General features: G+C 36.2%; 1 protein-coding gene across 2 annotated transcripts in view; it reads right to left on the bottom strand.

Annotated features, from left to right (window-relative positions):
- The window catches only part of LOC149011876 (DENN (AEX-3) domain-containing protein), a 71,735-nt gene that overhangs the window by 38,636 nt on the left and 19,597 nt on the right, over positions 1 to 13,502 (bottom strand). For both annotated transcript variants that reach the window (XM_089163086.1, XM_089163087.1), the window contains exon 13: positions 8,415 to 8,477. In XM_089163086.1, the coding sequence (XP_089019212.1) occupies positions 8,415 to 8,477 (63 nt within the window). The remainder of the gene's footprint in view (positions 1 to 8,414; positions 8,478 to 13,502) is intronic.

The raw sequence follows: 13,502 nt of genomic DNA on the forward strand, positions 1-13,502 counted from the left end.
CTATCCATCTGTTTTGTCCCAATTTTCATCCACAGCATGTCCCTATCAACCCAAACACTCAACCTAATTGCAGCCACTTTCACCCTTTGAATACCCTAAAACAGTGCCTCTCCTTCTTGGATCAAATTTCAAGATTCTCTACCCAGTAACCTAGATCTACCCTTATCCAACACCCGGATGCCTCTCGAACTTCAGGTTTCATCCCAACCTATCCCCAAGATCTCTACCCACACGCACGACGATGTTACCCTACTCTCTCTAGAAAAGCTATTCTGTGGAGATGATTATTGCATTAGTTCTATATTGGAAACTGTTATGTTTTTTACCCGAATTCATGTACCCGATTTGAAAGATGGACCCGCACCCACATTTTGGCAAGCGACCTGAAAGACCCATTTGTGGAGATTTGTAGTGGAAGGGGGTGCAGGGGCAGACCCACCGCTGATCTCAATCTATGGAGGGGGTGTAGGGGCAGAGCCACCGCGGGGGATGCGGTACAACCCAACTTGATGGGTCGACCCGTTTACCCAATTGGAGTCTATATATATGTATCTTATGTTCGCTATCACATTATTGAGAGATTTGGAATTTTCAATTAGGGTTCTGGGTGAGAGTTCTTGTAACACCGTTATTGGCAATTGGTTGTGAGATCTCCTATTTTTCTTATACATAGTGGAAAACTCTTTTTCTTTACCCGTGGACATAGCGTACCACATCGGTGTGTAAACCACATTAAATATTTGTGTGGTTTCGCTTTTGTTTCTTTTTGTTTCTTTTTAGATTTGCTATTTTTTTGTGTTTGTTTTAACAAATTGGTATTAGAGCTTTTGGTTGTATTCGATCTATACATCCATGGCTTCTACATCAACAAAATACGATATTGAAAAATTCGACAGGAGCATCATTTTTAGTTTATGGCAAGTTCGGATGCTAGCGGTTCTTACTCAGCAAGGAGTAAAGAAGACCATACTTGGGAAGACAAAACATGAGGCTATGTCTGAAGAAATTGGAATGATATGGATGATCGAGCCCTCACCGCAATTCAGTCATGCCTATCGAACGAAGTTCTACGAGAAGTTCTCTTGAAAAAGACAACAGTAGAATTATGGTCGGCATTGGAAAGTTTGTACCTCACGAAATCCCTCACTAGAGGTTAAAGTAGCAATTATATATTTTACATATGGGTGAAGGTATTTCTCTCAAATCTCATATTAATACTTTAACTCTATCATTACTAATGTGCAAAAGATAGATGTTAAAATTGAGGATGAAGATTTAACCCTATTATTGTTATGTTCACTACCTCCGCCATACAAGCACTTTAAAGACACCATGATCTATGGTAGAGAGACAATCTCCGTTGTAGATGTCAAAACGGATCTTTTGAGTAAACAGAAAATTGATGATGAATTGACATCAACCAAATCTGAGGATGTTGGTTTGACAGTTAGGGGTAGAACTAGTGAGAGGAATTCGGACAATGACAAGAAGAAGTCTAGGCCAAAATCAAAGAACAAAAGCTTGACTTGTAATTAATACAAGAAAAAGGGGCATATCAAATCTAAATGCTATATGCTCTAGAACAAACAGAAAGCAAGTGGTGGTGCGTGCCAACCAACCAAAGAAAGAAACCTCTACAGAGGCTAATGTAGCTAAAATGGGAGTGATTATGAGATGCTACTAGTGTCTAATGACAGAATTAGATCACAAGAAGAATCACAAGAAACCTCTATAGAGGCTAGTGTTGCTAAAGATGGGAGTGATTCTAGGATGCTACTGGTGTCCAATGACATAGTTAGATCACAAGAAGAATGGATCCTTGATTCTGTGTGTTCCCACCATATGTGCCTTAACCGTAAGTGGTTATCTACTTACGAATCTTTTCATAATGGAGTTGTGTTAATGAAGAATAATTCTCTTTGTAATATAGTTGGGAAGGAAAATATCATAATTAGGATGCATAATGGTATTAACAGAACTCTAACTCATATCTGACATGTTCTTGAGTTGAAGAAAAATCTCATCAATTTAGGCACCTTTGATACAAATGGGTGCAAATACATACTTGAAAGTGGAATCATGAAGGCTAGTAAGGGTGCCCTCTTATTAATGAAAGGAACGCATGTTAGTAATTTGTATGTCTTGCTAGGTACTATAGTCATTGGATCCATTGTAGCAGCTTCATCATTTTTTATTCAGATACTACAAAATTATGGCAAATGAGACTAGGCCATCTGAGTGAAAGAAGGATGGTAGCATTGAGCAAAAGAGGTCTTTTGTGTGGTTAGAGTACAGGAAAGATGAAGTTCTGTGAGCATTGTGTGTTCGAAAAGCAGAAGAGAGTTAGCTTCAGTATTGCTATTCACAAGACCAAAGGAACTCTGGACTATATTCATTTAGATTTATGGGGGCCATCCAAGGTTCCTTCAAAGGGAGCTAGTGTCAAGTATTTACTTCCAGGAAGGTCTAGGTCTACTTCTTGAAGCAAAAAAAAATGAATTATTTGTTACCTTAAAGCAATGGAAGATTTTGATTGAGAAGTAGACTAGAAGCAAATTAAAAGATTGAAAACAGACAATGGCCTAGAATTCTGTGATGGAGACTTCAATAAGTTCTACAGAATGAGGGAATTGCAAAATATCATATAGTTGTGAAGACACCTCAGTGGAATGGAGTTGCTAAGCGTATGAACAGAACCTTGTTAGAAAAGGCAAGGTGCATGTTATCAAATGCAAGATTGGGCTGGGCAGAAGCAGTAAACATAGCAGCATGTTGGTGAATAGGTCTCCCTACACAGCTATTGAGTGCAAAACTCCAGAAGAGGTATGGTCAAGTAAATCTGCTGATTACAGTAATTTAGAAGTATTTGGATGTCTTGCTTATGCACATGTGAATGATGCAAAGTTGGAACCTAGGCCTAAAAAGTGTATTTTTCTTGGATATGGATCTAGAGTTAAGGGATTCAGGTTATGGTGTCCTGATTCACATAATCCTAAATCTATTATTAGCAGAGATATAACTTTTGATGAGTCTGCTATGTTGAATCCTATAAAAGAAACCCATATTCACAATGATGAAAGTCGAAAAAATTCTGAGGAGAAGGTGGATGATCCATCTTCAAAGAAAGCACAATCAACTTCAGTTCAGTCGCCCACTCTTACTGAAGAAAAAGGTGCTCCAATGAATCAGGAAGAAAAGGAGTACAACATTGCCAAAAATAGGCCAAAAGAGAAATATTAGGCCACCACAAAAAAATGGGCATATGCTGAAATTGTTGTTTATGCATTGTTTGTTGCAAATACAATTGATAACAGTGAACCTGCAACATATTCTAAAGCTATTTCTTCAGTTAACTCTTCAAAGTGATTGTTAGCCATGAAAGAGGAGGTTGAGTCTCTTCTTAAAAATCATACATGGGAGTTTGTCAAGCCGCCTAGAGGAAAGAATATTGGTGGTTGCAAATGGGTCTACAAGAATAAAGAATCCACCATAGGTGATGGAGATGCTAGATAAAAGGCACGATTGGTTGCAAAAGGTTATAGTCAGGTACAAGGTGTTGACTTTAATGATGTCTTTTCACCTGTTGTTAAGCATAGTTCCATTCGTGTTTTGCTTGCTTTTGTTCCTATGCATAATTTAGAGTTAGAGAAACTTGATGTGAAAACTGCATTCTTGCATGGTGAACTAGAAGAACAGATTTATATGCATCAACCTAAGGCCTAAGGGTTCTATTATAAAAGGAAAGGAGGATTGCATTTGCTTGTTGAAAGAGTCCCTATATGGTTTGAAACAGTCTCCTAAACAGTGGTATAAGAGGTTTGATTATGTCATGACTACTTTGAGTTACAGTAGGTGCAAGTATGATTGTTGTGTATACTTTAGAGACTTATTGATGGTTCATTCATATATTTGCAATTATATGTTGATCGTTGTTAAAGATATAGATGATATCATTAGGTTGAAGCAACAATTAAGCACTGAATTTGAGATGAAAGACTTGGGGGCAGCCAAAAAGATTCTTGGTATGGAAATCAAAAGGGATAGAAAGGAAGAGAAACTATCACTATCTAAACAAAATATATGGAGAAGGTGTTAGAGCGCTTTGGCATGAAAGGTGCAAAACCTGTTAGTACTCCAATTGCATCTCTACATTTTAGGCTTTCAGCTGCTCTATCATTCTCAGACAGATGAAGAGGTGAATTATATGTCACATATTTCATACTCTAGTGCAGTTGGTTCCATTACGTATGCTATAGTGTGCACTTGACCTAACATTTCCCAAGCAGTTAGTGTGGTGACTGGATACTTATCATATCCAAGTAAAAGTCATTTGGAAGCAATGAAATGGATACTTAGGTATCTAAAGGAGACCTTTGGTGTGTGTTAGGAGTTTGGAGGAATGGTGACAAGTTGACAGTTATGTTGAATCATATTATGTAGGTGATCTTGACAAAAGAAGGTCACTCATAGGGTATGTGTTTACTTTGGGAGGTTGTGTAATCAGTTGGAAGGCTACCTTACAGGCTACAATTGCATTATCTACTACAAAAGCAGAGTATATGGCGGTGACTGAAGCAGTTAAAGAAGCTATTTGGCTTAGAGGCTTGTTTGGAGAACTCAGCATACTTAAGGAGGTGATTGTTGTCCATTGTGATAGCCAGAGTGTTATTCACTTGACTAGAGATCAAATGCATCATGAGAGGACGAAGCACATTGATGTTTGGTATCATTATATCAAAGTAGTAGTTGATGAAGGCAATATCCAGATATTGAAGATTGGTACTGAAGACAATCTAGCTGATATGTTGACAAAGCCATTATGTATTAGCAAGTTCAAGCATTGTTTGGGACTTATTGGAGTTGGTCGCATTAGAGCTTAGCCTATAAAGGGGCTTTTGGAGAAGATGAAGATCATTTCACTTTGTGGGAAAATTCAAGTCAAGTTAGAGGTTTGTTATGTTTTGACCTAAATTCTTGTACCCGATTTGGAAGATGGACCCGCACCCACATATTTTGGTGGGTGACCTGAATGACCTGTTTTGCGGAGATCTGTGGTGGAAACAAAAGATAGGCCCAAGCCCGGAGCCCACCACTGATCTGGGTCTGTGGAGGGGTGTAAGGGTAGGTACGGTATACAGCCCGACCTAATGGGTCGGACCCAATTGGAGTTTGTATATATGTATCTCATGTTCGCCTACCATATTATTGAGAGATTTTGGATTTTTTATTAGGGTTTTGGGTGAGACTTCTTATAACGTTGTTCTTAGTATTGGTTGTGAGATCTCTTTCTGTTTTTCTTCTACATAATGGAAAAACTCTTCTTCACCCGTGGACATAGCATACCACATCGGTGTATGAACCACGTTAAGTTTCTGTGTGTTTTCGTTTTTGTTTCTTTTTCAATTCATTATTTCGTGGTGTTTGTTTTAAAAAAAAAACCCATCTTTTTTCCTCATCCCTAATGCACCCTTCCAATCCCATCCCAAATAGATGATACAAGACCTCATTTGAGATCTCCTTAATTTTAGGCCTATCTATACCTAATCGAGTTCCAATAAACTCTATTCTTCGCATCCCATATGGGTTGGTTCTGAAATAAGGTATTGGAATTCGTCCTCAATTATTAGAGCTACATCTACCTAACACTTATCATGGCTGTAGGGTAACTCTACATGTAGAACCTCAACTTTAATAATATTTTCAATTCAAGGCACTTGTCTAGTTACATAATGTACTCAATTTTAGCATCTGTGCAAGATATCATAACTCTATGTTGCTTCTTTATGATGTTTTTGGCTCCGAAAGTATTCTTCCATGTATATCTTGACCATTTTCAAGCATATATACACTGTTTGATACATACATTCAATATGGCACAATTTATTCCATATGCCTCTTGAACATCTAATCCATATGATACTTGATACAGATATTGCTACAGTGCTAACATTAGATATGTTTATCCCCAAAAAAATTATGTAATAATAATTAAAAAAAGAAGAAGAAGAGAACTTGGATATGCCAATAAGTATGTGCCAGGATATGTCTATAATTATGTGAAGGGTTGCAAGAAAAAAGAAATTCTAGAGCTTCCAAGTTATCACACTACGGAATAAGAATGAGCAGATCTCAAGAAGCTAAGGATAATCCTACCTAAATAAAAGATCTAATGACCAAAAGAAATGGACCATGTTACTGAAGCAGCAAGAAATATTTCTTAATCCTCCATTTGATTAGGGGTGCAAATTTGGCCCTAGTAGCCCTAACCCGCCCTAAGCCCAAACAAGGCCTAGGCTCATAGGACAAGGCCAAAATATTCTAGCCTTGAATTAGGGCCAAGGGCAGGCTTCGGGTTACTGTTTCTCCCATTCTGGCCATGATTTTTGTCCTTGATTTTGTCCCTGATTTTAGCCCTGATCCTGACCCTAACTTGCATCCTAATATTGATCTTCATACTAACCTTGATCCAAGCCCTGATTTTTTCCCAAGTCATTCTAATCTAATGAGTCCACTTAGTTTTGTATTATTTTTTTATTTCTATTGGTGTTGTCATTTAGTAAAAAAAAATTATTATTTTTTAATATGTTACGATAAAAACAGACTACGTCACTTGTTACATCCTACATCCTTATTAAATAAATTTAAGTAAATAATTGTAGACTTACTTAGAATCAAAACTCTGACCCAATTTAACTAGGTTGTTTTAGAATCAAAATTCTAATTAAACTGGAGTACATTTTAAAGGCCATAGACTTAGGGTCACAAATCATTACTCTTAACCTAGGGCATTCTAAGATCAAAATTCCAACTAAACTATTCTAGGTGATTTTTTTATGGTCATTACACAAAACAAGTTTAACTGAGCGTAAATATGTGTACTAGCCCTCATACTACAAATAATAATTAAAAACCAATTCAAGTCATTCTCGCAACTAAGCATAATTTTTATAAATCGACAATCCTAATTTGGAACATCTGAGTAAAATTTCAAAATAAAAGCTTCTTAAGGAAATTTTGAATGACATTCCATAGATTAATTGTTTTATATGACATAATGTATTAAAAAAATATTTCTAACCATATCAACTGTTGATAAAAGATGACGCCTCGGCCTCTAATGATGTGAAGTATCTAATATCTATTGTATACCTTTTTCATTAATGAATCAATTAAATGAAAACATGCAAAGAGATTGACAAATAAATCATTGCTAGAATGTAATTCGTATTTTTTTATAAGAATCTTATTTTTCAATCCGAAATTGGCCAAAATTATTGGAATTATTCGAAAAAAATCAATTTGGAAGAATAAATTATACTAATCTATGTTAAAGTGTTATTTATACTTCTATTTTCTTCTCGATGAAAACAATTGGGTTTTAATTAACAAGGTATAATAGAAACTTTACATCATTGGACTGGTTTTTGCCTTTTAAAAGGTATTATGTTGATAAGGACTATTAGGGGTGCAAATGATATTTTGATTTGTTTTATGATGACATTACCATTAGAAGACAAATCACGAAGTGCCACAGATAATTTGTCTATATATATAAAACTCCCTTTTGCACTCCTTTAAAAAAAAATAATGTATTGATCAGGCATATTTTAAAATTAGATTACTGAACACATCAAAGTGTATTTATATATATTTTGATTTGTTTTATGATGACATTAACTATACAATACGTTTATAACAGACCAATATTTTTATATATTAGATGGTTCAACATGAACAGCAAATTAGATTCAAAATTAACAAGAAGTTAGATTATGCACATCAATTATATATGTATCTTATCAGGGATAGGGACACAGACAGGATTAGGGCTAATCAAGGCTAGGGATAAGGACAGGGTCAGGGCCAACGAAGGACAGGGCCAATTAGGGACACAAATAGGGTTAGGGCCAATCAGAAACGAGGTTAGGGTCAAGGCCAATCAGAGACAACGTCAAGGTCAAGGCCAATCAGAGACAAGGTCAAGGTCTAGGCCAACCCGCCCCAACCCAGCCCAATTAGGGACAATTAGGGAGGGAATGGGCTTGACTTGGCCCTGTAGGGGTTAGGGCTAGGGACAAGAATTTAAGGCCCTAAATTAGGGTCAAAGCAGGAATGGGCTTAGTTAAAAACATATAAGGCTGGGATTGGAATTTGAAAAGCCTGTTGCAGCCCTACATTTGATTAGCATCACAATTATTCTCTTTCTTATGGAAGACCCAAGTACTAAACCAAAATTCAAAAAAAAAAAAAAGGTACTTTTAAGCTCAACAAAAACCAAAGAAAATTAATTTCATGTTCTAAAAAGCGAGCAGTTTAAAACAATAAAAAGTAAAGCAGAGAACTACAGAGAACAGGCATCTTTAAAATAGCACTTAATTAGTATAACAACTTGATCTTGTGTAATATCACCGTACCAAATTAGAACAGACAACCACAATTTGCTTTTCCAAAAGCGCTCCTGTGAAAATTGCTAACACCTGAAATGTGCAAATGGAATCAAAACATCATTGATGGCTAAATCATTGACATAAATATCTTAAACATTCAAGTAAATAATAATAATAATAAATAAAATAAAATAAAATAAAAAGAAGTTTAGACTTGACAATACAAAAAGAAAACAAGACTTATTTTATCTCCAAAACAAGTCACCTGAAAAAACAATCATTTTTAAATTCCGCATAGAGTCGTAAGTGTAAATTTTCAGATTATTCCTAACAATCCAACATTGGACCTTATATTTTCCTGTCCAGGTAATATATATTTATAAGGACACTAGTGGAGAAACTCTGACTACAACAGAAACACAGTGAATAAAAGCTTACCAGAATAACAGGATAAGTGGTAAACATTAATCTGGATCAAAGATTTGCATTAAATTCCAATGGATTAATACAGACACAGGAACAGAATCTCAAAATTGAACTTGTTCTGAGGGTTTGATCCAGATTTACAGGAACATCCTAGTTGAGATGGGACTTCTAAATTTTAAAACCAAGAATCAATATCAGTACTGAATGGTTCCTGATTTCAGGTCAGCAATATGCTTACTCAGATATGTAAACAACAGTTTATAGAATTTACAATAGAAACTGAAATACAATTTAAGAGATGATAGCAAAGAAAATTCCACTACAAGAAACAGGAAATCAAAAAAAAAATCTAGAAATCCAATAATCCTACTGACAGTAGGAATCTAATGATCTGCATTTCAGAATCAAATTCAAAACCAGAGATAGGTTCATGCTAGGATCCGCAATGCAATCCCCCAGTTTACAACACCTTGTTTCGGATATCCATGGCCCACTTTGAATGATACAATAAACTCCAATAATAGCAATAGCAGCAGTATTGTAATTTTAGAGTAATCTCAACCTGCTTCGATAGAGCACAAGAAGGCTAGGACTGAATAAGGTATTCAAATTGAGAGGGGGATATGCCTTGGAATTTAGGCAAGAGGGATAACACAGGAAAATAAGAATAATAGGACATGCAAACAAATAAAAGGATGATTGGTAAATACAGAAACCGATCCCATTCATTAACCTCATATCAGGAGCCGCAACCAGTGGTAATTCCTTTCAAATTTCAGTTCAATACTCTGGGTCATATGGGGCTCAAACAGGCTGAAACCCTCTGGTTAAATTTCTAACTCAAAGACCATGGAATCCAACTGAAGGGAATTGAAAAGAATCCCTAAGTAACAAGTAGAAAACTCTTAAATTGGAAGTATTGTAGGTTTGTAGCAAACCAGCAATTGAAACTCATGCAGCAAAAGGAACTTTCAGGCATGAGGTCCTATGATTCATGTTGCATATGGAAGTACTGCCTTCTACCGATGAAATATTCCAATGACAACACTTCACAACTAATACAAAGGGAGGAAGTCAGAGGACAAAATGCAGCATGGATGAGGGGGGAGAAAACTAAGCAAATTAGATCAGGCCCCCAACCTAAGTGAATATTTGGTCACTCATAACAGGAATCATAGAAAAGGGAAGGGAGGAGAAGAAGTGAAAAAGATGGGGAAATGCTGTACAGACCGCCAGCTAGCCGGCGCGGCCATGCAGGCAAAATGTTTGGTGGACAAGAGCATATCAGCAAGGCCCCAGCCCACTCAACAATGAGGCAGATCCAGCACCTAAGTGGGCCCTTGTCCATTAGGAACAAGCCTAGAATTGGATCTATCGGCCCAAGCCCTCTACTTCCATCACAAATCTCTAGAATCAGGTCATTTGGTCGCCCACCAAAATATGTCAATGCACAGGTCCATCTTCGAAGTCGGATACAAGAATTCAGGTCAAACATAACAATAAAAACAAAAAAAAAAAGAAAGGAAAAGAAAAAAAGTAATTAGTTTGTTGAGAATTGTAGCAGAATTGGTGCACAAGTTGCACAAGTTTATATTTTGGATGAGTTTCTATTCTGGAGATGCTACCTTGGTGCACAAGTTTTGAAGCTGCAACCTAGAGTTTCCTTTTTGGAACTTTCTATTTTCTTTTTGTTTCTATTTTTCTTAATGCTTGGTCTTTTTGTTTCTATTTTTCTTAATGCTTGGTCGACAAGTAATCTCTCCCTAGGCCAATTTCCTTTTTAGTAGATTTGGGAGATTCTATGCAATATGTAATTTTCTTTTTGTTGTAACTCAGTTTAGGAAACTTTCCTAAACTAAGACTTGATTTTACATTATAAATAAAGTACCAAGGGAGAGCCAACATACACATACAAGCTCTCTCCCTCTTCTCTTCTTCTCCTTCTTTTTCAGTCTTCTTCTATTCTCTTCTTCTATCTGGATTTTCTTTCAGGGCAGGTTTAATCAGCCTAGGAACTGCTTCTTCTTTGTCAATATTCTCTCTTTTTTCTCTTCTTTCTACCTGGTGCACAGCCACCCCTAGCGGCATTAATGATATACTAAATCATTCTTCACAATTCATGAAGTGATCTATGTACCTGCTATTACCACTACTGCAGAAATACAAAAATTAGTGAATTTTTTTTCCGACACAAGAGGATCTGTTAACCTGCTATAGCTATTCGCCAGCCAAAACATCTATTTTGCTTCCAATTGACTCTTTTTTACTTCTCTGGACTGCATCTAATGCTTAGACAAAATTTGTTTCATGTGACTCCTTTAACTGCTACCGCTCTTCAATTGGTATTATGTTCTGAAAAATACAGCTGATGTTGTACTTTATTTTAGTGCAAGATATACTACTGGTTCCCCTGTTTTATTGAATTTTTCTATTCTGAAAAATTCTGTTGATGTTGTATTGAATTCTACTGCAAGTTATACCATTGCTGCCCCAGTTTGGTCGAACTTCTCTGCCCTGACAAAATCTATTGATGCCATATTGCCTTACTAATGCTTCAAACACTGGTTGTGAGTACTAAAATCATTTGAAATTTTCCTTTTTCTTTCTTTTCATTTCTTTTCTTTTCATTGCTTTTCTTCTTCTTCTTCTTCTTCTTCTTTCTCTTTTTTTTTGGGGGGAATAACATGAATACTCTATTTACCAAAATCAACCTCAATTATGTTGTTCTTCAGGTAGATGAAATATTATAAGGATCATTAGTTCTGGAGCCCTATTTACCAGAATCAACATCAATCTCTATTCTTTTGGTAAAATAAGGGGGGTTGCTTTGTGATTGCTATCACTCGGATCTTCTTGTGGACTACAGTGCTAATAGAGCATAGATTACTTGATGTCCTATATCACTAGATAAACAGGACCTTGTCTGACTACTGCTAAAATATTGGTGCTGGTGGTTCAGTAATTTTCTCTGAGTTAATTTTCTATCTTTTTTGGGATGTCTAGGATGCATTTTCTGCCTTAACATTGGTTGCTGCTTCCCTTAGTGCTACATGGTTTACTACTGTTATGAATACTACTTTTGCTACTGTAATGGTTGGAACATGCTGGAAGATCTTGTAAGATATCTCGGTTTTTTCATAAACCTAGACAAGATAGAGATCGAATTCTGCGAATGGGATATCTCACTCAATATCTCGCCATATCTCACTGGAACTCTCAATTTTTGCCCCATTTTTTGTTGATTTCAACTAAATTTTCACTTGCAACTACTCTTAGCACATCTACAACATCAAAGGGAGCTCAATCATTCTCTGCTTGTCTTATGAACTTATGTGTTAATGACTTGTATAGAACTTTTAATGGTTTGCTTTTCATTTATGTGCCTTAAAGGTTTTATATTACATGTTAAATAACCTTGCATTCCCTAATCCTACAGCATTTCAGTTTCACAGTATGGATAAACTTAGAAATCATACATATGGTTGGTTTCTCATAAATCCAAGGCCATCAATGTGTTTAAAAGGCCTTAAATAGGCTAAATACCAAGTTTTAGCCCAACTGGGACCCTAAAGCCCACCAAGATGAGTCACCAAGTTGACGCCAAGAAAATGGTATATCACGACCGAGATCTCGCCATCTTGGTCAAGATCTAGGTTTTTCAGGGTGGCGAGATCTCACTCGAGAGAGAGATCTACTACCATGGGTTGGAAATTCTTGTACTTGGTTTCATCACATAACACAGTTCCTCAATACCGACTTTGAGATGCTGGGCAATTGATTGTCATTATTAGTCCACATGTAATGCAACAATGAGGGGGAGATCAAAGACTCTTTCTATATCTACTCAGGATTTGTTGAAAAATGTTATTGGTGAAGATCTTTGTCCACCTAAAATGGTATTCTACAACAACACCTACCTACCTACTTAGTCTGTAGTGATCTATACTACCTTTACCTATCTACTTGGTCTGTAGTAACCTATGCTAACTTTAAATATCTTCTTAGTCAATAGTAATGTATGCTACATTTACCTACCCACTTGGTCTGTAATAACTTATAATAATTTTATCTACCTACTTGGTACATAGTAACCCATACTACCTTACCTACTTGGTCTACAGTAACCCATACTTCTTTTTACCTACCTACTTAGTCCACAGTAACCAATATTGCCTTTTACGTACCCATACCTTTGCCTATATTTGCCTTCTTGCAAGAGGTTATGTGTGGACATTGGAGCTACAATTTTTATCTATTAGTGTTTAGTGTGGAGGTCCCCCCCCCCCCAAAAAAAAAAAAAAAAACTGGCATTATTTAGATAGTGATTTAATGCTACTATACTTCGGGATTGCTGACTGTTCAAGCTGAAGTTTTTTCACTTTATATAAACAGTATATACTCCAGCTTGAGGGGGAGTGCTGAAAATTGCAGTAGCCTTGGTGCACAAGTTTTTATTTTGGAGAAATTTCTATTATGGGGAAGCCGCCTTGGTGCACAAGTTTTGGAGCTACAGCCTGGAGTTTCCTTTTTGGATATTTTAAATTTTCCTTTTGTTTCTATTTTATTTACTTTCTATTTTGGTTACTTTCTATTATAGTTTCCTTTTTAGTAGATTTGGGAGATTCTATGCAATATATAATTTTCTTTTTGTATAACTTAGTTTAGGAAACTTTCCTAAACTAGGAGTTG

The sequence above is a fragment of the Hakea prostrata genome, chromosome 7 (assembly GCF_041222555.1).
Source record: "Hakea prostrata isolate BN-2017 chromosome 7, UWA_Hpros_2, whole genome shotgun sequence".
NCBI classification, from domain to species: Eukaryota; Viridiplantae; Streptophyta; class Magnoliopsida; order Proteales; family Proteaceae; genus Hakea; species Hakea prostrata.